Genomic DNA, 21,297 nt, shown 5'->3' with positions numbered 1-21,297 from the left:
GTGTCGATATCCTCCCTAATACTTGAAAAGAGCGTAACTCAAAAATCAGCCCAAGGATGATTTTCAAATTTGGCTCAGAAGTGCAAGATAGTAACACAAACCAACTGGCATTAACAGTTTTGATGGCGTATTTTATTTTATAATTACTGTATTTGGAACACCGTGAAGTAGGTTACTGGCCCAGGAACATACTTAACATCGTTAATTTTAATATTCACCAATTTGTCGTGACTCGTGATTATCTACTCCACATAGTACACAACAACTTTCACCGAGAATTTGGGGCTTATTTCCATCGGAAAGCGTAATCCAACCACCGGAATTTAGGGGCTAGTGACCCGTGGATTGCCCTAATATCCCACGCAAAGGGTTGTGTGCAAGCATAACTTACAGGGGTGATCATCTGTTTTTAGTCGCCACCGTCGTTTGTTTCTGATGTTTTTAAAGGATGTTTCTGATACTTTAACAACGAAGGTTGATACAGATTAGAACAGCACTTATTCGGACAGCTCAGTGCGGCCTTTGATTCAATCGCGATGCTTAATATAGATCGCGTTCAAACCGCGATCGCGAGCAAATCTCCCAATCATGACTAAAGCCTGTAGTACACTCTTTGACCGAGCGTCAAATATTTGTCACTTTTTGACAGATAAAAATTTGGTCAAAGATAATTATCTGTCACTCTCCAATTTTAACATGGGGAAAACACCGGGCAAACAACAACCATGATGTCAAATAAATTTGACCATTATGTCAGAAGGTCAAATATTTGACCATTAGACAAAGAGTGTATGTACTACAGGCTTAAGAATAACTATGGAATTCATATGTCACGCTTATAAAATGTACACGTGAGCAAATGTAATGTATAAACAAACGTTAGTCACGCACGGTATAGACCTTTTTATGTACGAATGTGTTAGTGCCACTAGTTAAGGAAAATGTTTACAAATAGCTGTTTTGTTTGCAATGCAATGTTTTTAGCAGCTGGACAAATATTCAGTTGAACGCTCATTATATGTTTTAAACTTGTTTCTGAATAAATTTTTTCATCCGTGATCAGAAATTGGAAGAAGCTGCTAAACATAATCGACTAAAAAGGTAAAAAGTGATGAAAGTCGAAGCCACGAAATGCGATGATTTACAGTTTGGAGGAAACAAAAGCAACTATACACGGGTTCACACGTTTACTAGTGTGCGTAGGTGAAAAGTCACTTATCTCTATTAACGACTTTTCGAATCTTTTAAAATTGTGATGTTTTTTGCCTCAGTGTACGAGGGAAAGAGATTTGAACCCTGTTCACAATTCACATGCTTCACACAGCTTCACACTAACACAAATTCGCATTAGAGAATGTCAAACAAGGAGTACGAAATAAATAAATAACATTAGCGACACCGTTGTTCTCGGTAACTTTTAAATCAAGTTAACAAAATCAAATATGAAAGTAGGTGCAATTGTTGAATATGGCCAGTGACCGCAATAAGCGCACAAACCACCCGGAGCAAGATTCCCAAGCCAGCAGTTCGTGGTCCTGTTATGCCCGCGAAGTTTACGATCCCGTCCGGGTGGGTTCCATCGACGGAACGGATGAGTTCGCACACGACCGGGCACTGGTTCGGGCGATGAATGCCACCTACACACCAAATCACAAAGTCGTTGGTGATCCATATCATACGATATTCGTCGGCCGGTTGGATTACGCCATAAACAAAGAACGTCTGCGGCAGCTCTTCGAACGCTTCGGAACAATCGTTCGGTGCCGGCTGGTGTGTGACATTGAGACGGGGCTTTCCCGTGGGTATGGATTTGTCGAGTACAGTCGGCGAAAGTATGCCATGCGGGCGATTGAAGAGATGCACGGTCGAATTTTAAATGGAAGGGCCATACTGGTGGATGAGGAATGGGAACGACGTCTGAAGGGTTGGAAACCACGTCGACTAGGGGGCGGCTTCGGGGGGATGAAAAAAAGTCAACAACTACGATTCGGCTGTAAAGCCCGACCTTGGAAAGAACCAATGGGTGGACAAAAGTACACCAGCAAAAGTGAATTTCACAGGCGCACGAAGCAGCAAAGAGAAATACTTAACACAATTCGATAGGTTTAGGGTAAAATTTTATTTTTAATATACAAAGTAGATCTAGTAAAACAAGCTGAAACAAATCTGCCTTGCTACTGCTGTACTGCGGCGTTAGCTGATATACTAGGATTGTTGATGACCTCTCCCAGGCTGTCCAACACTTCCTTCCGGTAGTCATCGAAATCTCCGTCAATTTCATTGATGGTTTGATCCTCGATAACGTACAACGCACACTCGGTCTCTCGGATCAGCCGCTCATCGTGGGACACAATTACAACACCTCCCTTATATTCGTTGATCGCTTCCGCCAGGGCATCGATCGATTCAATGTCAAGGTTGTTGGTCGGTTCATCCAGAATTAGAACATCCGGTGCGTTGAGACACAGTTCAGCCAAGGCCACCCTAGCCTTTTGTCCACCGGAGAGGTCTTTCATCTTAATTGTGTGCGCGTGGCTGGCTAGGCCGAAAGTTCCCAGTGCTTTGCGTGACTTTTCGTAGGGCAGATTGAACAAACGTTGCAGATACTCGGCCGGACTTTCTTCGGCTGTCAAATGTTCGCCGGAATGCTGGTCAAACCGTCCGATGTGAAGACGATGATTTTTCCTCGACTCACCAACGACGGGCTGCAGATCACCGACCAGCAGTTTTAGGAAAGTAGATTTGCCGACTCCATTGGGACCGACGATGGCCACCCGACTACTCATGTCGATACCGAATTCCACTCCAACGAACAGCGACTTTTGCCCGGGGAAGTTGAAAGTGACATCTAACCGAAAAAGGACGGTAATGAAAATCAAACTCAACAAAAATATCACGATTCAAATACTCACTGTGTAATCCAAGAATCGGAGGCTGCAGCGGGGGTGGATCAGGAAAGCTGAACTTAACGATGTAATCTTTCGGTTTGGCCAACAGTTCCACTGGTCCTTCTTCCTCATCAGCGGCCGATTTCTGGCCCTTCCCTTTGCCACCCTTTTCCTGCTTACGACTGAGATTCTCCTTCTGCTTCTTCTCGGCCGCTTTTTTCGATTGCCCATGCGCTTTCATTTCCTTGATTCGCTTCTCCTGCTTTTCGTACTCCTTGATCATCTCGCGGCGCTTCTGAACATGCATTTTTTTGAACATCGAATAGTTACCCTTATAGTAGTACAGCTTCTTGTTGTCCAGATGAATAACTTCGTTGCAAACATTGTCCAAAAAGCTCTGGTCGTGAGAAACAATAAGCAGCGTCTTTTTCCAGCCCTGCAGATAGTTATCCAACCAAATGACAGCATTCAGATCCAGGTGATTCGTCGGTTCATCAAGCAGAAGCAGGGTAGGTTCCAGAAACAGAGCTCTCGCCAGGGATACACGCATTCGCCAACCACCGGAAAAATCTTTCGTTGCCCGATTTTGCATCGATCGAGAGAAACCCAAACCAGCCAAAATACGACGCGCACGCGGTTCAGCAGAATCAGCTCCGATTGCCTTCAGTTCGTTGTAAACTTCCTGCAATTTGTCCTGCAGCTCCAAATTACCAGATTCCACTGCTTCCTCTAGCTTTTTACACTCTTCCAGCAAAGCAATCCGTTTTACGTCCGCTTTCAGCACAGTATCAACAGCGGAAGTTTCGTCGGCAACGACTTCCTGCTCGCACAGCAACACATCGATGCTTGGCGGAATCGCAAAGACACGATTGGCAATGTGTCGAAGCAGCGTCGTCTTGCCATGCCCGTTGGGTCCAACTAAACCGTACCGGCGTCCGTTAGCGATTAGCAAATTTGCATTGACAAACAAATCGTTTCCCTTGGCAGAAATGGTGAAATTTTCGATCTTAATATCCACCGCATGGTCCATATGCTTGGCCTGGTTTCCACTTTTTTGCGCCTGCGACATGGTAAAGTTGCTGTCCAAATCGGAGTGCCCCTGGCCGCCCTTTCGTGTCATGGCTTCCACCTGTTTTTGGAACTCCTCCAGTTTTTTTAGTTTCTTCTTCTCTTTATGGGTGAGCTTCTTCTCCTGTTCGCCAATTGCCATTTCTTCGACCTTATCGGCCAATTCCGTTGCTTCATCAGGCTGCTCAACTTCATCCGCCTTCGGTTGGACCTCCGTTACAGGTTTAGGTAATTTTTCCGGTATTTTTACTTCAGGGGTTTTTTCTTCAAAAGTTTCTTCCTTTTTAACCGAAATCGGAACAGCAGCCGGCTCTGGTTTTGGTTTAGAATTCTTTCCTTTCGCTGCAGGCACCGGAACTGGTTCTACCTCCGCTTCCGATTCACTTGCAACATCTTCCTCCTCTTCTTCAGATGAGGAAACCTTGCTAACCTTCTTCCCAACCTTACCCTTTTTCTTAGCTGCTTTGCTGCTAACCATCACTGGCACCTCATCTTCATCCGAAACGTCCAGTTTAATTTCCTTTTCCTCTCGATCTGACCAATCGTCATCCTTCCGACCCTTCTTTCCCTTTCCCTGCTGCTGTTGTTGCTGTTTTTTCTTCTGAGCCGGTTTAGCCTCGCGCTCCGATTCACTATCGCTATCGGCTTTCCCTTTTACTGGCATCTTGCCCTTCCGGGTCGGCATCGCCTTATCGTCATCGTCGTCACTCCAGTCGTCATTTTTGCCTTTTCCCTTCTTACCCTTGTTGGTCTTTTTTTGGGGAGCAGCCGAAGTCGCCTTCGTCTTGACTGGTCTTTCTTCCTCATCGGAATCCACGTTGGCAGCTTTTCCCTTGGCCTTGCCAGCCTTACCCGTGGCAGCTGCCGGTTTGGACTGTTCGGATTCGTCCGAATCCCAATCCTGATTCTTTTTGTTGCCCTTCTTTTTGGGTGGCATCGTTATGAGGTACTACAGTACCCAATAAGGGAATGAGAGAAATTGAACCAACAAGTGAGATAAATTTAATTTTTTGGTAATAATTTGCACTTACTTTTTTTGTTGAAATGTGGTGCAATAAGCACACGACGACGGCAGCAACGTGAACTTTCAACAGAAAAGGAGTGGGAAAGGGAACCAATCACCAATCACGACACCTGTGCATCGGTGTGAGTGTGTGCGTGGTGAAGAAACAAAACAAAAACGAATGACAGTCTGTGCAGCATAACCAGCGTAACGCCTTTAGTCGGAAAGAAGTACACGATAAAAAAGGTATAAAAGCGATCGCTCGAATTACACAACTTTGAGCACGGTATGCAGTTGAAAAGAAATTTCTTTTCTTATCTCAATCCTCTGTGAAATTCAGGCACTGAATCAAGCAATAAAATTTCTTCATATGAACGGTACGGAGCTGAAAAGATCACTGAAGTACTTCGTGATAAGGTCGTATGTCAGAACGTAAACAAAACGAGTGAAGGCCCATACACAATAAATACATTGCGGCTGCGTTTGCGGCAATTTTACAGTTATCCCTTACATTTTCTGTCAAATCAACGTCAACGCAACGCAAACGTATCCATTGTGCTTGGGTCTTGAGAGATGATTTGTGCTTGTGAAGTACAAGGGATATAACTCTCAATCATTTTGTTTACGTTTAGACATACGACCTTATTACAAATTACTCCATATATCATAACCAGAAAGTGACAACAAAATTCTCTTGATGTGAATGCTGTTGTGAAGCTAATAAGCTAGAATAATGAACAGTGGCATTTTTCAGGAGCAGAAAGAGTCAGACAGTTGATTGTTAGTTCATCTGATCGTCCTGCATTCGCAATATTTATGCTTATGCGGAAATCAAGTGGAACCACGCTCACTGACAACAGATAGCATTCTTAGCTGTCCAAATTCCGGTTGGTAAAAATAGTGAAATTTCTTGACCCCCTTTTCTTTTGAACTGCGTACCAAGCTTCAAGAGATCACGCAGCATGTGTTCTGTTTCTGATCGTTTTGAGCTATCGGAATGGTATGCGTCATGTATTCAACATGCTCAAGTAACCGTAAGCATTAGAAGATAGCAATTTATTAGCACTAAATCAGTCTTCATATTGCCAAAAAGCTCTGTATCAGCTAGCCTAATGCGTACTAACTTTATAAGACCATTACTAATGTTTCACAACATTATGGTAAACTTGCATTACTGAGAGCAAAATATGCGCTTATTGTGCTACCATGAACGCTCAGATATAGCGCTTGAATGCATTTGGAAAAAGCTTTCCAATATTTCGTGTTAGAGTGCCAAAAACTAGCTTAAAACGAACGGCGATTCTTATAATACGAGTATTCTCTGCTTATTCACTTACTTCAGCAGAGGCCGAAACAACAATGCACGAATTCATGGAATAAACCATACGGATTACATTTTAAGACTTTTATTTACATTTAGTTTGAACATAAAAAAATGTTTTTCTTGTTTTTATTTTTCTCAATGCAAAGATCGTAGAGATGACATCTCGAGAGTGCTCCAAATAAGCAATCATGATGTGTATTAAGGGTTGCCACCTGCAGTACTTTATTGGTTCGCTATTTCGCCTTTTGAACACTATATCAGATACATACAAGCATTAAGGTCAGAATAATCCCTCACTCAGAATTTTGTAATCAATTATAGTATTGTTATAGGGCAATGATTAAGTGTTTACTGGTTATTTGGATATGTTGCTTCTCAGTAAAAGCAAATCGTCGCTAATGATATCCGATTTTCGTAAATAACCGATTACCTTTTTTGTATCCGCTAATCGGACTCGATTAGTTGACGCTAGATAGTCTATCAATCGAAATAATTGATTAACTGACTGCGTTAGCCTGGCTTATAAAAATAAATAGTTAGTGCTGACCTGGGAGGGAGAAACGGATACAGAGCTGTAGGAGTATCAAAATGAACCAACTACTTGAAACACCGAAAAATCATTAGCGTCAAGTACGCACAAAAGTCGTTTTAGATGATGAGCCGAGACACAATCCATGTGCGACATCTAGTATTAAGATAAAGAATAAAGGCCAAACGATATTAAATCCACAAATGGTCGATTTTGAGCCACCACTTCGAATTTTCAGAAACACAAGACTCGGTAACAGTTAATGCGTCACCTGTGGAAACGCTATTTCATTTTTGCTGCGGTGGAGCTAACATTAAAAAGCGTTTTCACAGGAAATACATTATCTATTTCCAAGTCTTGTGCCTCTGAAAATATGAAGTGGTGACTCAAATCAAAATTTCTACGAGCATTTTGCTTATTGACCGAAAAAACTGTTATTAGTTACCTCGTTTTCATATTTTTCTAACTTTCTAGTAGTTACTTTTACTATATGCAATCTATTTTTAACAAAAAACTTGATTTTCTTATACAACTCCGTTGACTCAATATAGTAGTACAGCAAAATCAAGTTTTTTGATAAAAATAGATTGCATATAGTAAAAGTAACTACTAAAAAGTTAGAATAATATAAAAACAGAGTAACTAATAGGAGTTTTTTCGGTCATTAAACAAAATGCTCATTGAAATTTCGATTTTACTACCACTACCACTGCATCGCCATCTCTTAGAATTGAACATTGTTTCGGGTGTCCCATTATTTTTAGCTTGAAAGCAGGGTCTTAGCCAAGCTATGGAATTTTAAATATGTCTCATTTTGTACCGCCAAACTTAAACAAGTAATTCAAAAACTTCTATATAAAACATGAAAAAGTACATCAACGTCACCACCCCAAATATGTTTTGCATATCCTGGCCCATCATCATGTCAAATATTGGGCATGAAAGCAGCCGGAAATCGCGCTTACTTTGGACTGTATAAAACGCGAGTACATGGCGTCGGCTCTTAGATACAACAAAGGCCTTCGCCTGATTGGTAAGATGGTAAAAACTTAATAATATTTTTTACTGGAGTGCCAACTTTTAGTCGAACAAAGACTACGAAATTATGGATCTACATTTTTTCTTCAAATGTCGTTTATTCGAATTTCGAAAATAATGGCATCACTGTAAATTTGAATCGAAATTGCCAACTGGTCCATTATATCTTGAAGCTTCGTACAAGTAGAGTATAGAGTCTTACAAACTTAAACCCCCCATAACCTGAACCCACCGATGTAAGTATAATTAATAGTGTTTTAATAATTTTGAATATCAAAGTTACCAAATTTCTTTTTCTTTTAATTTTAAATTTTTTTAAAAAATCGTCCTCATCCATACTCGAAAGTGTGTATCGGTGTGTATCGCTCCTTCCGGAAGAATCAAAAAAAAAACCTAAGCAGATGCCCTCCACAGGCCTTCGTCGCAGCTGCAGAAACTAGCACAGCAAACCCATCAAATTAAATGTCCATAAAACCCAGGTAAGCAAATTTACCACGACCCAACTAAGAGAAGAATTGGCCTTAGAGGCTTGCCAAAAAAACTTGTATTTTGATAAATCTAAAATAAAACTTTGTCGTTTAAATTGGTTGCCTGTTTGAATTACAGAGGTTACGGACAGTGTCGTAAAGTCACCATTTGTGATTGGCCACGCACACAAACTCATTATTCACTAATATTTATCATAAATAAAGTAACTAACAAACCCCCCTTATTGAACGGAAGTCATTTTCGAGGTAAACGGGGATAGGGTTAAAACAAGCATATGTTAAAATGGTTACGTCCTGTTAGAAAATCACTTTTCTTCCACCTAGAACAAATACTTAGTTGTGATAGCTGGTGAGCGTCCACATCGAATGCCCAGAAAAAAATAAAATTCAGGACTAATTGCGTGGAAAAATCCCAAGTCTATTGTAATTGTAATTGTTCAATTGTCAAGGAAACATTCCTTGATAAGCATAGATTAAGATTAATTGAAAACTTTCTGAGAACCTTATTGGTTTCAACAGTCAGAGCAAACTTTAAAAAAAAGGCTATAAATAACTTAAAAAATGGATATCAAGGTTTTTATATAACTAAAACAATGTGTGATAAAATAAAAACTGAGGGTTGTGGACATCCAAATGAAACTACTTTTAGGTTTAAAATTACCTAAATCATTGATTATGGCTTAGTCTTCCAGTCATGAAAAATGATAAAATAATGAAACCAATTCTAACAGATGAACGAATAAAAGCTTACAAATCAATATAGAAAAACCAGTAACTGACTTACATTTTATCCTTTTTGCGGGTAAACTAGTTCCAGAAGTGTCTGTTTCTCTGTCCTCATTTTCAATTATTCCATGTTCTTGTTTGTACCTTCTATAGTATCCGTTGTGTTATCATTGTTATCTTTTTTATAGATGTGATGTTTCGGTGCGCTCGCTGTTTCGAAAAAAATTGATTCAGTAGAACACGACTTACTAATAATATCTATAAATAAAGTTATATGATACCCAACAAATTTCAAAACAACAGACAGGAATAAAATTAAACAGAATGTCAAACAGATGCACAAATACAGCAATTCATCCATTTCCGAAAAATAAAAACACATTTACATCATCTTGTTTCTAAAAATACCAATATAATATGGTATTTGACCATTTTGAGCTGTTCGGATTAAAAATAGCGGCTGAAGTTGACTGTCGGTCTTCGAGAATTATCTCGACTGCGTAATCAACTACGCGGTGGTCATTTAAGGAGATCCAAACCGATGTAATGTGGGCTTTCGAAGAACTGGTTTCAGTAGAAGTGGGAAATTCTGAATCCAGTCATGTGATAGGTACTATTTACAATATTACGAAAACATAAGATTTGTAACAATTGTATGCTTGAATCGCACTAAATCAAAACATGGATTTTCTCAGAAAATATTTGCAGATGTTGAAAGAAAGTGTTCGAGTGCTTGTTGTTTTTGTTTTAAATTGATTCAAAATGATTACTGTACACCTCACAAACAGATTAAGCTACGGAATTCCATTTTTCTATGGTAGGTTATATAAGATGATTCTCACCTTATGAATCGCTGGCGCAAGGTTCCCGCAGGCCTCTCTTCAAAAATTTCATTTTTTTTTTCGGACATTGAAAAACAAATAAATTTTTGTCACTGATTCAACACTTTTTTAAGGGGTAATATCCACCAAAAAAAATTTTGACATATTTTTTTATTGACTTAAATCATGCTAAAACTATCCTAGAATCAAAATCTATATCCACCAAGTACTGATCCAAACTCAAAACTCGTTTAAATCAATTTTTACCGAACAACTTTCATGTTCCAAAATAACATTTTTCGTTTATTTTGGCGATGCTCGTTCTTCTTTTTATTACGAGGCTTTGTAAGGGGGGAAAACTATCACTAACTACTGATAGTTATCAGTAAGAAAACATATCATTAACTATCAGTAAAGTTGCTCTCTTACTGATATTGTCTTAATTTTTTTTGACGTGAGACTACGTCTATGTTTTCTATACTGGTATGCATTCTGTCAAATTGAAAATGAAACTGGCAAATGTTGCGTCAGATTTCAAACGATAGTAACAACATAACCACATGATCAATAACACCAACCAATATGTTGTTGGATAAATAAAATACTGAACAATTTTGTAATACGCTATCATTATTTTTCCATTGCAAAGTGGTAAAAATCTATCAAAAGTGTCAAGGACAAATTTACGCGAACAATGAACCAATCACATGCGAGCATTCCTAGTACAGTCGACATGAATAGGCATTCCGTGATATTCTCTGTATCAGTATAAAAAAAAATTGACAGTCTCTCCGTCCCAACAGGTCAATTTATGTTTGCTTTCATGAACTTAGATTAATTTGATGTCTCGAAAGTAAAAAAAAAAAGTTTGAAAGAAACCTCCTTTCTTAAACAATATCTAAACCTGCTGTTAGAGCGTAATAGAAATTGATGTCTTGAAAGAAAACATGCTGGTTAAGCAACAGTACCGTAGAGTATATGTGGAGCAGAACGCCGCTAGTTTCTCTTCGTCGCAGTATTGCAGCAGGCACGATTTCTATTCGCGTGCTATAAAAACTGCAAAGCTGCTACTGATGGTGGTTTATCTCATGAATATGATTACCTTAAAAATCATCAATTACCCAACAAGAATTGAACATTTTTGTGACGGTTATAGGTTGTTTTTGTTTATTTTTTATCTTCGATATTTACTAAATAATCGTGATCGACATAATACCCAACGAGAAAGTTTCTAAAAATATTGATTTATAGAAGAGTGAAAGCCGGCGAGTGCTTATGAACTTTCTATCCATTTACTAAGATATATTTAAAATCTTTTTTTTTACAGTTCAACATTGTTAGATATTTTTTTATTTAACTTAAAAAAATATACTTATATTAGCTATCTTCGTAATACAGTGAATGTAATTGTTGGCAAATGAAACAAACTTGTGAAACAAAAAAAAAACAAAAATCACTGAACAAACGAATTTATTGTGTCTGTAATTACAGTAATTACAGTGTTAGTCCCACGTCACCATTTCTTACAAACCTCGGCCCTAGGGTATACCTTGTAGTATTTTTTTTTTTTTTCAATTTGATTTGTCGAATATAAAACTTGAACAGATGCCCTCAGCAGGCCTCCGTGGCAGCTGCAGAAACTAGCACAGCAAATCCATCATCCCCAATAACTCCACATCCTTCCAATATTCAATACCAATATCTTTCTGAAACTCAATACCAACATCCCACGCAGTATCCCCAATACTTACATTCCCAACGTATTCCTTAACATCTATATCAGTAATATCAACCACAAGTCAACGCCAATCAGTATCCGCAGTTTCAGCAGATCAACAGATATGTGACGGCCCCCAAACTGGCTAAGGCATCTGTCATGCCAACGCCAACGCGAGCGATTGAACGAGATTCTTGCCGCAGGTTGATGAACAGCCGTAAGTAGAGCTGTTCATTAACCTACGGCAAGAATCTTGCCCGCTCGCTCGCGTTGGCGTTAACATGGCAAAGGCCTAACGTGCCAGTCTACACGGCGGCCACCCCTCGCACCGGCCAACACGTGGCCCATCTCGCCGCCTCATGCACAGGCAAACAATGAAAATTAAATGTCCATAAAACCCAGGTTAGCAAATTTACGCTACTATTTCATAGGGTATCGGACTATTTTGTCAGCGATTTCCAACTTTTTTCTCTTCCTCACAATCGGTTTTTTTTTTCAGATGCCGAACCACGGTCTAACTGAGAGAAGAACTGGCCCTCGATGCTTGCCAAAAAAGCATTCTTTTTTTTAATAAATATGAAATAAGGCTTTATCGTTCGAATTGGTTACCTGTTTGAATTAAAGGGGTTCCGAGCATCACTGCCATTAGCTGGTCTGGCAGATTTTCGCGGCGCGTTTTGTTTCTTAGTTCCGATTAGGAGCCATCCACATACCAGGTGGACAGCTCAGGGGGGGGGGGGGAGTTGTATGTGTAATGTCCACGGTCCATACAAAATTTTTAGAATTTATATGAGCAGTTGTCCATGGGGAGGGGGGGGTTCAAAATCGTTTAAAATCTGTCCACGTGGTATGTGGATGGCCCCTTATTTATGTCAGTGGAATTGATAGTATACCCGAAAAAAAATAACGATGTATTTTGCGGTGAGAACAGTAAATGGACAATATTTTTTATTGTAACCATAAAAAACATGCTATTTTTACTGTAAGCTTGCAAACGTGTTTTTGTTATTACCATGTTTTAACAACGTTTTTTTGTTGTTGAACCTACCATCGACAATAATGTTACCACAAATAACATTGTCAGTGATTTCTAAGTGTATGGGCAAGAATCCTGGAAAAATGCTGTTAATGCCTTGTTCAGACTACGCCGGATATCACCTGATATCGCCAGATGATATCGGATATCACCTCGAGCGTTCACATTAGAGTGAGCTGAATTGAAAAGAGAAGAAAACAAAAACAGGTCAAAGCTAAAACAAGACAACAAGAGCAATGGGATTAGGATAGAGAGGTCAGCGAGTTGGCTCGCACCAACGCGAACTTTCATATGCAATTGTCAACATGTGCGGGATTAAAATAGCAAAAATATTTCCTTCGTTTTTTCTCGCATGAAAAGCGAAGTTGGAAATTTGTAGGGTTGCGTCAAATATCTGGTGGCCGTGTTGCCAACTGCTTGAATTGTGGTCATTATTGGTTTTCGAACATGATATCCGCGATAGCATGTAGCCGAGCTGATATCCGTTGACAGCTCGATTGTATGGGATATCAGGTAATATGGATGGTAATATGGCCTCGATAGCACGAATCGCCTGATATCAGGTAATATGCGGTGTAGTGTGAACGGGGTATAATATACATAGCTTCCCCCTTTTTCATGGTAAAAATAGCGAAAACAATGTGTTTTTTATTGATTCGGACGATGATATTTAATGTAAAATTGATGTATATACATGGAAAAACATAGTTAAATTAGGGTATAACTATGTACAGTTACAGCAACTTATAAGATTTTTATTATTGTTGTTTTTTGGGTAGTGTAATGGAAGTTACATATTAGTGCTTACAGTTCAAAATAAGTAAAAAAATGATTTGATTGTTTGAATTTCCGTGGAACAAAGCACGAAGGATTTCTGCCATATTGAGTTGAGAAGAGCCATTTTTGTTCCATTCGCGTTCAGTGCCATAGTAGAGGTGTGGAGAGGGCGAAACAGAGAGCGAAAAGCAAAGTGTTGCGGGTTTTCATCGGTTTGATGAATATGCCCGTGTATCTGTATATCAGTGGAATTTGGAATTAGAACAGTGAAAATAAAATGATATATACTGACGGATCTCTTCTCGATGGGTCCACTGGCTTCGGTATCTTCCACAACAATTTATCCTTCTCCTATAAGCTCGATAACCCTGCTTCTGTTTATGTCGCAGAATTAGCAGCAATTCAGTACACCATTATTTCATTTTTACGGACAGTCTTAGTTCTATTGAGACTCTCCGATTGATGAATATTGCAAAGCACTCTCCGTATTTCCTGGGAAAAATATGGGAGTTGAGTGCTTTATCCGAAAAATCTTTTCAGATTACCTTAGGTGGGTCTCATTGTTCCATTACGGGCAATGAGAGAGCGGATACTTTGGCTAAGGTGGGCACAACAAACGGTCATATTTACGATAGATCGATTGCTTACAATGATTTTTTGCAAGCTCCACGTCAAATTACGCTCGTGAACTGGTAGTCCTCGTGGGATAAGGGAGAAGTGGGAAGGTGGCTTCACAGTATCATTCCGAAGGTTTCCACCGAACCTTGGTCTCGGGGGTTGGATGTAGGACGAGACTTCATTCGCGGGATGTCTCGGATTATGTCCAACCGCTGCGAGTGAGATGCACATCTACTGCGTGTTGGGCTCACGGACAGTAACCATTGCAGTAACGTTTGCAGATTGGGGTATCATTACATTGAACACGTAGTTTGGGTGTGTGCTGAATTCCGTGATGCCAGATCCGAAGAATACAACCCTTTGTCCCGGTCCGCGATATCTTGGCACAACGGAACATTTCATACTTGATGCTGATCTATGGCTATTTGAAAAGCACAAGGGTACCCATCTAACAATGCCAACAAACTTAACCATCTATAAAAATAAACAAAAAATATATGCTAGTTTTAATTCTAGACTTAGTTTGAGCTCGTAGTCGGCAGCGATGATAAACATTTTGCCTTTAGCTTATAAGATACACTAGAAATGAGATCCAGTTGGCTGCGTTAAACATTATGTGTATAGTGCCGTGTCAAATAAACGTTTTGATATAAAAAAAGTTTGCGACCCCTTCGCTTGCGTTCGAAGGGTGCTGGTTTACTATAAAAAGAGAATTTGAGAAAATTATCGCTCATTCCGTCGATGTTGCGATGTGTACTTCTGGCTGGTTAGACCACATCACATACTGCAGCAGCAACAGATGTTATGTTATCAATTCAAAATGCTCGTTAACTTATTGCCACTGAACGGTTTTTGGAACACCAATTTCTTGAAGTATTATATATAGTATTATCAGCGCCAGTATCAGCTGGTTTTCCGAATTTGTTTTCAGGTTATACAAACCATTTGCCCAGTTGATCACATGTCTCAACGCAGCACGGTTCTTTTCAATGTGTGTTATCAGAGTGCCTCAGATATCAGATCAGATTTTGAACAGCAGACTGACCTTCTCAAGGGCAAGCAACTAAACAAGCAATCGAAGATTCATCATTTTTTCGAAAGCTCTCGAGCGCTAAACTTTGGAAGTGAATTATGCGGTTTCTCATTCTGCTCAGTCAGTGATATCGTATTTTTATGTGCGAATAAGAAGCCGAAAGCACTCCAATAGCACGTGAGCAGTATGGAAATTGATGCCATCGTTATGATTTGGGATTTTGCTTTGACAGATATGGAATTTTTCCCGATCACAGCCATATATTTTGTACTCCATCTCCAGCACGGCACAAAACGAGCAAAGTATTTTATTGTTTTCATACAGTAGACTATCAGAGTTTATTCAATGAAGAGTTTATGTAGCAATAGTAGATTTTATGACTCGTTATTGAAACAGTCTAAACAATGTATTAGTTAATTATGTGCGTAGTTCAACTGTGGCTCTACGTCGATTATGCGGTCGTGTTTTGGATGCAACCTTTTACTTTATATATGGTGTATTAGACAAAAAAAGTGGAAGAGGTTGTTTATAATATACGACCGCAAGTTAACTAGAATTACGACAGCCTGTCTAATGTCAATAAAAAATTTTCAATAGCTTTGGAAATTCACTCGATTAGGTTTATCAATTTAATGGAGGAAGCGGTATATTTTTCCGTATACTTTTCGTAAATTATTACATTAGTATGAAGGTCGAAATTCTGCTGTGATGTCAAACAATAACCATCTTTTTCAAGACGTTACATCCTTGTTAATGAAGTGTTATGAATTTTTTGAAACAGACTCAGCACCGTGAGCAGAAGTCACCGCCAGTTAGACAGGTGCTTAAGTATCAGCGTGATCAGCCAGAAATTGGAACCCGGCTTTTCTTTCTTCTTCACGTTCAGGATCCAACGTCAGTGTGGTATCGGTACAATCATGGAACGAATCATGCATAAAACACAAAGCGCACATTCTTAGTCAACTAGGTATATTCTGTCGATCTTGTTAGGAAAAGAAGCATTGTGCGACCAATCAGAGGTCGACATTTGCGTTTCGACAAGGCTTGACGATTTTCAATAGTACAATCGTTCAAACAATCAGATTACAACTTTCTGCATTTGGACGGGTGCTTGGTTGATTTTCCAATCGATTACTTAAAATCGGTTAGAAACTGACTGAGCTTAAAACGTTTGGAATTGGACAATTTTCGTGACACTCACGATGTTTTTGGTATTTGAAATTGGATCCCTGTGATGAAATTGGTCCCCTGTATATTGCCGTAAGACGTAATTCTACGTCAATAATTCTACGTCAAAAATCAAAGTTCTTCCTAAGAATTTTTGCAAGGTATCACTTGTAATAACTTCATACCTCGATCTGTTACATGTAAAAAATGAATTCTTACTGTTATTTTCAAATTGTTTTGATGTTCGGTACTTTTACAATTACAATAAAGCAAGCTTACAATGCAGCGACAAAAATTTTGCCATTATCGTTTCTGAGGTTAACGAGCAGAGGCAACTATATTGCCGACAATCTTTTCGATTGATACAATAAATACTGTAAACCAACCATCTTTTCAATTGATACAATACTGTAAAGAAGACGTATAACTGCAGTTTGTGTCGATTCAATGCGCAGTTTCCACGGCATTATAAAGGATTAAAGGAGTTGTAGCGAATATTTTTCCAAGCATTTGGCATCTCTGGGATGCAAACACATCGTTACATCGCGTTACGCTTTACCCGCGTTACCTAGCTGTCAATTTTGTGTGCAACACAAAGAAGTGGCAAGAAAAAAAAGGATACCGTTGTTTCTCACGCGATACGCCAGCCAAGTGCGAAGCGAGTGAATACTAGTGCATTACAATCCAATCAATTCGAACCGCGTTCGGCTGCATCATTTTGTTTTTCTTTTTCCCTCTGCCGTATCCCTTGCCGTAGCGCTTGTGTAAGGAGAAAGTGATTTGGCAGAATTTCGAAAACCGTCCGGGAGTTCATCGCAGCAAAACACAATCGACAGCAAACAATGGAGGTCCTGCAGAAGTGTCTTGGCCAGATCAAGGTGCCGTGCGGCAACGATAACGTCTACAAGGAGGAGTGTGTTTACAGTTTCGACAATCCGGTAAGTAGGAGCAGGGCGATGGCATTTTTTCTTTTGTTGGTTATGACTAGCAGCGCCTTTGCATGACTAATAAATTAATTGGCTTTTCTGTTCGCTAGGAGTGCGCTACGGGGCTGTACGTAAATTTGACGACCTTTCTCGGATTCGGCGAACCGTATGTGAAGGGTTATGCGGAGAAAACTGGCAATAAGGTGTTTCTGCATCTGAAGCGGGATAAGATTGAGGTGACGGAGTCACCGGAAGAAGGACCGGAGAAGAAGATAACAAGACTAGCGATCGGTGTCGAGGGAGGATTCAATCCGTCCGAGCAGAAAAAGTACGAGTATAAGGAGCACTATAAGGTGGTTATTTTGCCTGAGGGGACAAGCTTTGGGTATCCGAATCAGGACCTGCCGCTGATTGTGCAGAACGCGGTAGAGGCTGTGCTTAGCGCGGAGGCCGCCTCGGTGAAACGGGAGAGAGAACAACTGACTGGTACGTGGGACGGAGAGGTACGTCAGGTTTCCCGCCATGCGGAGAACCTGCTTCAGTTGGACAATGGCCGGAAGATTCCACCTACCGGGTGGAAGTGCGAGCAGTGTGATTTGACGAACAACCTTTGGCTGAATCTTACCGATGGATCGATTCTGTGCGGGCGCAAGTTTTTCGATGGTTCCGGTGGAAATGAACACGCGTTGAAACACTTCCACGAGGTTGGTTACCCGCTGGCGGTGAAGCTAGGCACGATTACCAGCGATGGGAAGGGGGATGTCTACAGCTACCAGGAAGACGATATGGTGGAGGATCCTTACCTGGTGAAACATTTGGCGCACTGGGGAATCAACGTCGGTCAGTTGGAGAAAACTGAAAAATCTATCATCGAGCTGGAGTTGGATTTGAACCAGAAGGTTGGCGAGTGGGGTATTCTGTGCGAGACGGCAAGCAATCTGAAACCGATTGCTGGCCCCGGATTGACCGGAATGCGTAATCTGGGTAATTCGTGTTATCTGAACAGCGTGATGCAGGTGATGTTTACAGTGCCGGATTTCGTTCAACGATTCGTCGACGGCGGGAAGGAATATTTCGATGCTTATCCGGCTGATCCGGCAAATGATTTTAACATTCAGATGGCGAAGCTGGGAACGGGACTGTGCAGTGGTCGGTACAGCGTGCTGACGGAAAATAGCATGGATACGATTGATTCTGGGGCGGGAATCGCTCCCACCATGTTCAAAGCCTTGATCGGAAAAGGTCATCCAGATTTTTCTACCAAACACCAGCAGGATGCGCAGGAGTTCTTTTTGCATTTAATTAATACCTTGCAGAAGCACAGCCGCCACCAGATGGATCCGGCCGATGCTTTTAAGTTTAGCATTGAAGATCGGGTGGAATGCTGTGCGAGCGGAAAAGTGATGTACAACCGGCGGGACGAATGGTGTCTGCCGCTGCAAATTCCCCTAAATCTGGCGACCAACATCGCTGAGGTTAAAAAGTACGAAGAGGATCTTGCCCTGGCGGAGAAAGAAGGGCGCCGGCTCGATCCGGAAGCTTTGGTGCGTCCGAAGATTCCCCTCAGCGCTTGCTTGGACGCTTTCGCCAAACCGGAAACCGTGGAACAGTTCTACAGCTCGGCTATCAACGCCAGAACAACGGCGAAAAAGACCACCAAACTGGCCACCATGCCAGACTTTCTGATGTTGCATTTGAAAAAGTTTACCCTCAAAGAAAATTGGACCTCCGTCAAGCTGGACGTCGCCATTGACATTCCAGAGGTGCTCGATTTGGAAACGCTTCGCGGATCGGGAAAACAACCGAACGAGGAAGAGCTGCCAGAACTGGCGGAGAAGGCCCCAACACCTCCGCCGATGGATCCAGCCGTAGTGCAGCAACTTGCGGATATGGGCTTTCCACCGGAGGCCTGCAAGAGAGCTATCTTTTTCACCAAAAATTCCGGTGCTGAAGCCGCAACGCAGTGGATTATGGAGCACATTGCCGATGCCGACTTTGCCGCTCCGTTTGTTCCGCCAGGGACGGACGTCGGTAAGAATAAGGGTGCGGCTGCCCCGGCTTTCGTTCCCGATCCGATGGGGCTGGAGATGCTGATGGGAATGGGTTTTACAGATCTGCAGGCCTCGAAGGCATTGAAGGAAACCCAAAACAATACCGAACGGGCGGTCGATTGGATCTTGTCACACACTGACGAGTTGGACAGTTTGGCCCTCGGTGGTGCACTGGAAGAATCCTCCCTGCAGGCCGGTTGTTCGACCGCGAATGCAGCAGGGCAATATCGGGACGGAGCTGGAAGTGAGTTACGGTGTGACACGGTTTTTACAATTTCATGTCTTTTTTTCTGTCTTGTAGAATACAAACTGGTGGCATTTATCTCCCACATGGGCACTTCCTCGCAGGTGGGTCACTACGTTTGCCACATCCTCAAGGACGGCCAGTGGGTGATCTTTAACGACAACAAGGTGGCTATCTCGCAGAGCCCACCCAAGGAACTCGGCTATCTGTATCTGTACCAGCGAGTCTGAGGCAATGTTTCTTTCGGGCTGATTTCATCACTCTACCAATTACACTGTTTCCTCTGTTTATTGCTTTTCTTAAGCTAATATTTTTAAACGCTAACTTATTGTCTATCGTTATCGAACAGAACAAGCAAAAAAAAGAATAATTAAACATCAATCAATCAACAAGACTATTTCAAGGGTAGGATAGTATTACGCTGCACTGCGCGTGTATGTGAAGGGTAAGGGACTGACTTCTCATCCTAGTGGGATATTTACAGGCGGGTTTCTCGTCAGTTGAGTTGCGGTTTCACTTGATTACCACAGCAGATCGCCGAAGTTTGTCACGTAATACGTTGCCCGTTTTTGGACTTCTTCACGGACCGCATTGCCACCGTAGCCTGGAATATCGAACAGTTAAGTGTGTTCATAAAATAGAATTCGTAAGTCGAACTTACCAATGAAGTAATCAGCAGGTGGACAAGCCTCCAAATCGGTCATACCATCACCGATCATCGCCACCACCGTGTTGCTCTTGAATCGGTTCTTGATAAGTTTGATCGCTTCTCCTTTCCCGCCGGATTTCGACGTCACTTGAGTGGTATCGAAGCCGGCGTAACTTCCTGTAACAGCAATCGTCGTTGTTAAACTTCAGTTCAGAAACTTTATGACAAGCTCAATTACCGTTAAAGTTAAAATACAGCTTATTGGCAAATAGATTGCACAGAGGAATCTCCAGCGCGTCTGCGATTGGCTCAATCAGACAATCGAATCCTCCACTGACCAGATAGATTTCGGCACTGTTTTGCCTCAGCTGATCGATCAGTTCCCTGACACCGGCGGAAATCGTGCTGGGGTAGGACTTGAGAAATTCGCGGATTTGCTTTTGCGATGGTTTGATGATGTCTAGTCGTCGCTTCAGTGCTTCCTGGAAGGTCATGCTACCGCCCATGGCTTCTTTGGTTCTGGAAATTTTAAATATGTATCAATTAATTGTCCTTTATTACAGTTGAAAGTTTCTATCGTACAATGCAGCCACCTCGGCACCTTTTCCGCAAAATTGCGCCAACTCGTCAATACCCTCCTCGGTGATGATGGTCGAGTCGACGTCGAAGCAAACGATCTGCGCCTTTCGTAGCATGTCCCGGGCCTCCTGGGTCCGTTTGGCGGCATGATCCACCGCGATTGTTCTGTCGTTCGTCATTCGGCCTGTGCTCTGCAAAACTGAGGTGTGTTTCAGTGCTTTGAAAATCGGTACAGCCGGTAAACTGTTCCGTCTGGTTGCCGCTACCTCCACCGCTGCAGAACCGTTAGCTAGGGTGACTGAGGAAACACCGGAGGGTACTTCGGTGGCTGATATTGCCACCAAACTGCCGAAAAGTGCGCTGTAAAAGAGAAGATTCAATACTTTTATTAACATCCTTAATAATTTTCCAATCTAACAGGTCAACTTATGTTTACTTTCATGAAATTTGAATGGTATTTAAAGTTTTGTTCGATAATTCACATATTATCTCAGCACTCATAGCATTCCAGTTTACGTAGAGCTGACACACTAAACAATATAGAGCCTAGAACTGATCCCTGAGGTACTCCTGATGTTCTACGCATAGTTGTCTCATGTCATTTCTATAGTAAAC

General features: G+C 41.3%; 4 protein-coding genes across 5 annotated transcripts in view; 2 read left to right on the top strand and 2 right to left on the bottom strand.

The window, feature by feature from the left end:
* The first annotated feature begins 1,335 nt into the window (after nt 1–1,335).
* Nucleotides 1,336–2,159, top strand: LOC129724218 (U11/U12 small nuclear ribonucleoprotein 35 kDa protein-like). Its single transcript, XM_055678924.1, has one exon. It carries the CDS (start codon nt 1,468–1,470, stop codon nt 2,101–2,103), a length of 636 nt encoding a protein of 211 aa, XP_055534899.1. The 5' UTR covers nt 1,336–1,467; the 3' UTR covers nt 2,104–2,159.
* On the bottom strand, nt 2,101–5,107 carry LOC129724217 (ATP-binding cassette sub-family F member 1). Its single transcript, XM_055678923.1, has 3 exons — nt 4,988–5,107; nt 2,913–4,905; nt 2,101–2,848 (listed from the first exon to the last, which is right to left on the bottom strand). Exons 2-3 carry the CDS (start codon nt 4,891–4,893, stop codon nt 2,175–2,177), a joined length of 2,655 nt encoding a protein of 884 aa, XP_055534898.1. The 5' UTR covers nt 4,894–4,905; nt 4,988–5,107; the 3' UTR covers nt 2,101–2,174.
* Nucleotides 5,108–16,833: 11,726 nt separating this feature from the next.
* LOC129721130 (ubiquitin carboxyl-terminal hydrolase 5) lies at nt 16,834–20,837 on the top strand. Its single transcript, XM_055673310.1, has 3 exons — nt 16,834–17,171; nt 17,270–19,454; nt 19,512–20,837. The coding sequence occupies exons 1-3, from the start codon at nt 17,076–17,078 to the stop codon at nt 19,682–19,684; spliced, it is 2,454 nt and encodes an 817-aa protein (XP_055529285.1). The 5' UTR covers nt 16,834–17,075; the 3' UTR covers nt 19,685–20,837.
* Nucleotides 19,724–21,297, bottom strand: part of LOC129721132 (phosphoserine phosphatase) — a 25,804-nt gene continuing 24,230 nt past the window's right edge. For both annotated transcript variants that reach the window (XM_055673313.1, XM_055673314.1), the window contains exons 2-5: nt 20,686–21,042; nt 20,342–20,622; nt 20,116–20,280; nt 19,724–20,058 (exon numbers count right to left, since the gene is read on the bottom strand). In XM_055673313.1, the coding sequence (XP_055529288.1) occupies nt 19,976–20,058; nt 20,116–20,280; nt 20,342–20,622; nt 20,686–21,042 (886 nt within the window). In that variant the 3' untranslated portion in view covers nt 19,724–19,975. The remainder of the gene's footprint in view (nt 20,059–20,115; nt 20,281–20,341; nt 20,623–20,685; nt 21,043–21,297) is intronic.

Source organism: Wyeomyia smithii, chromosome 2, assembly GCF_029784165.1.
Source record: "Wyeomyia smithii strain HCP4-BCI-WySm-NY-G18 chromosome 2, ASM2978416v1, whole genome shotgun sequence".
Taxonomy (NCBI): domain Eukaryota; kingdom Metazoa; phylum Arthropoda; class Insecta; order Diptera; family Culicidae; genus Wyeomyia; species Wyeomyia smithii.
Note: the sequence above shows the minus strand (reverse complement) of the source record. Positions and strands in the feature narration are given on the sequence as shown.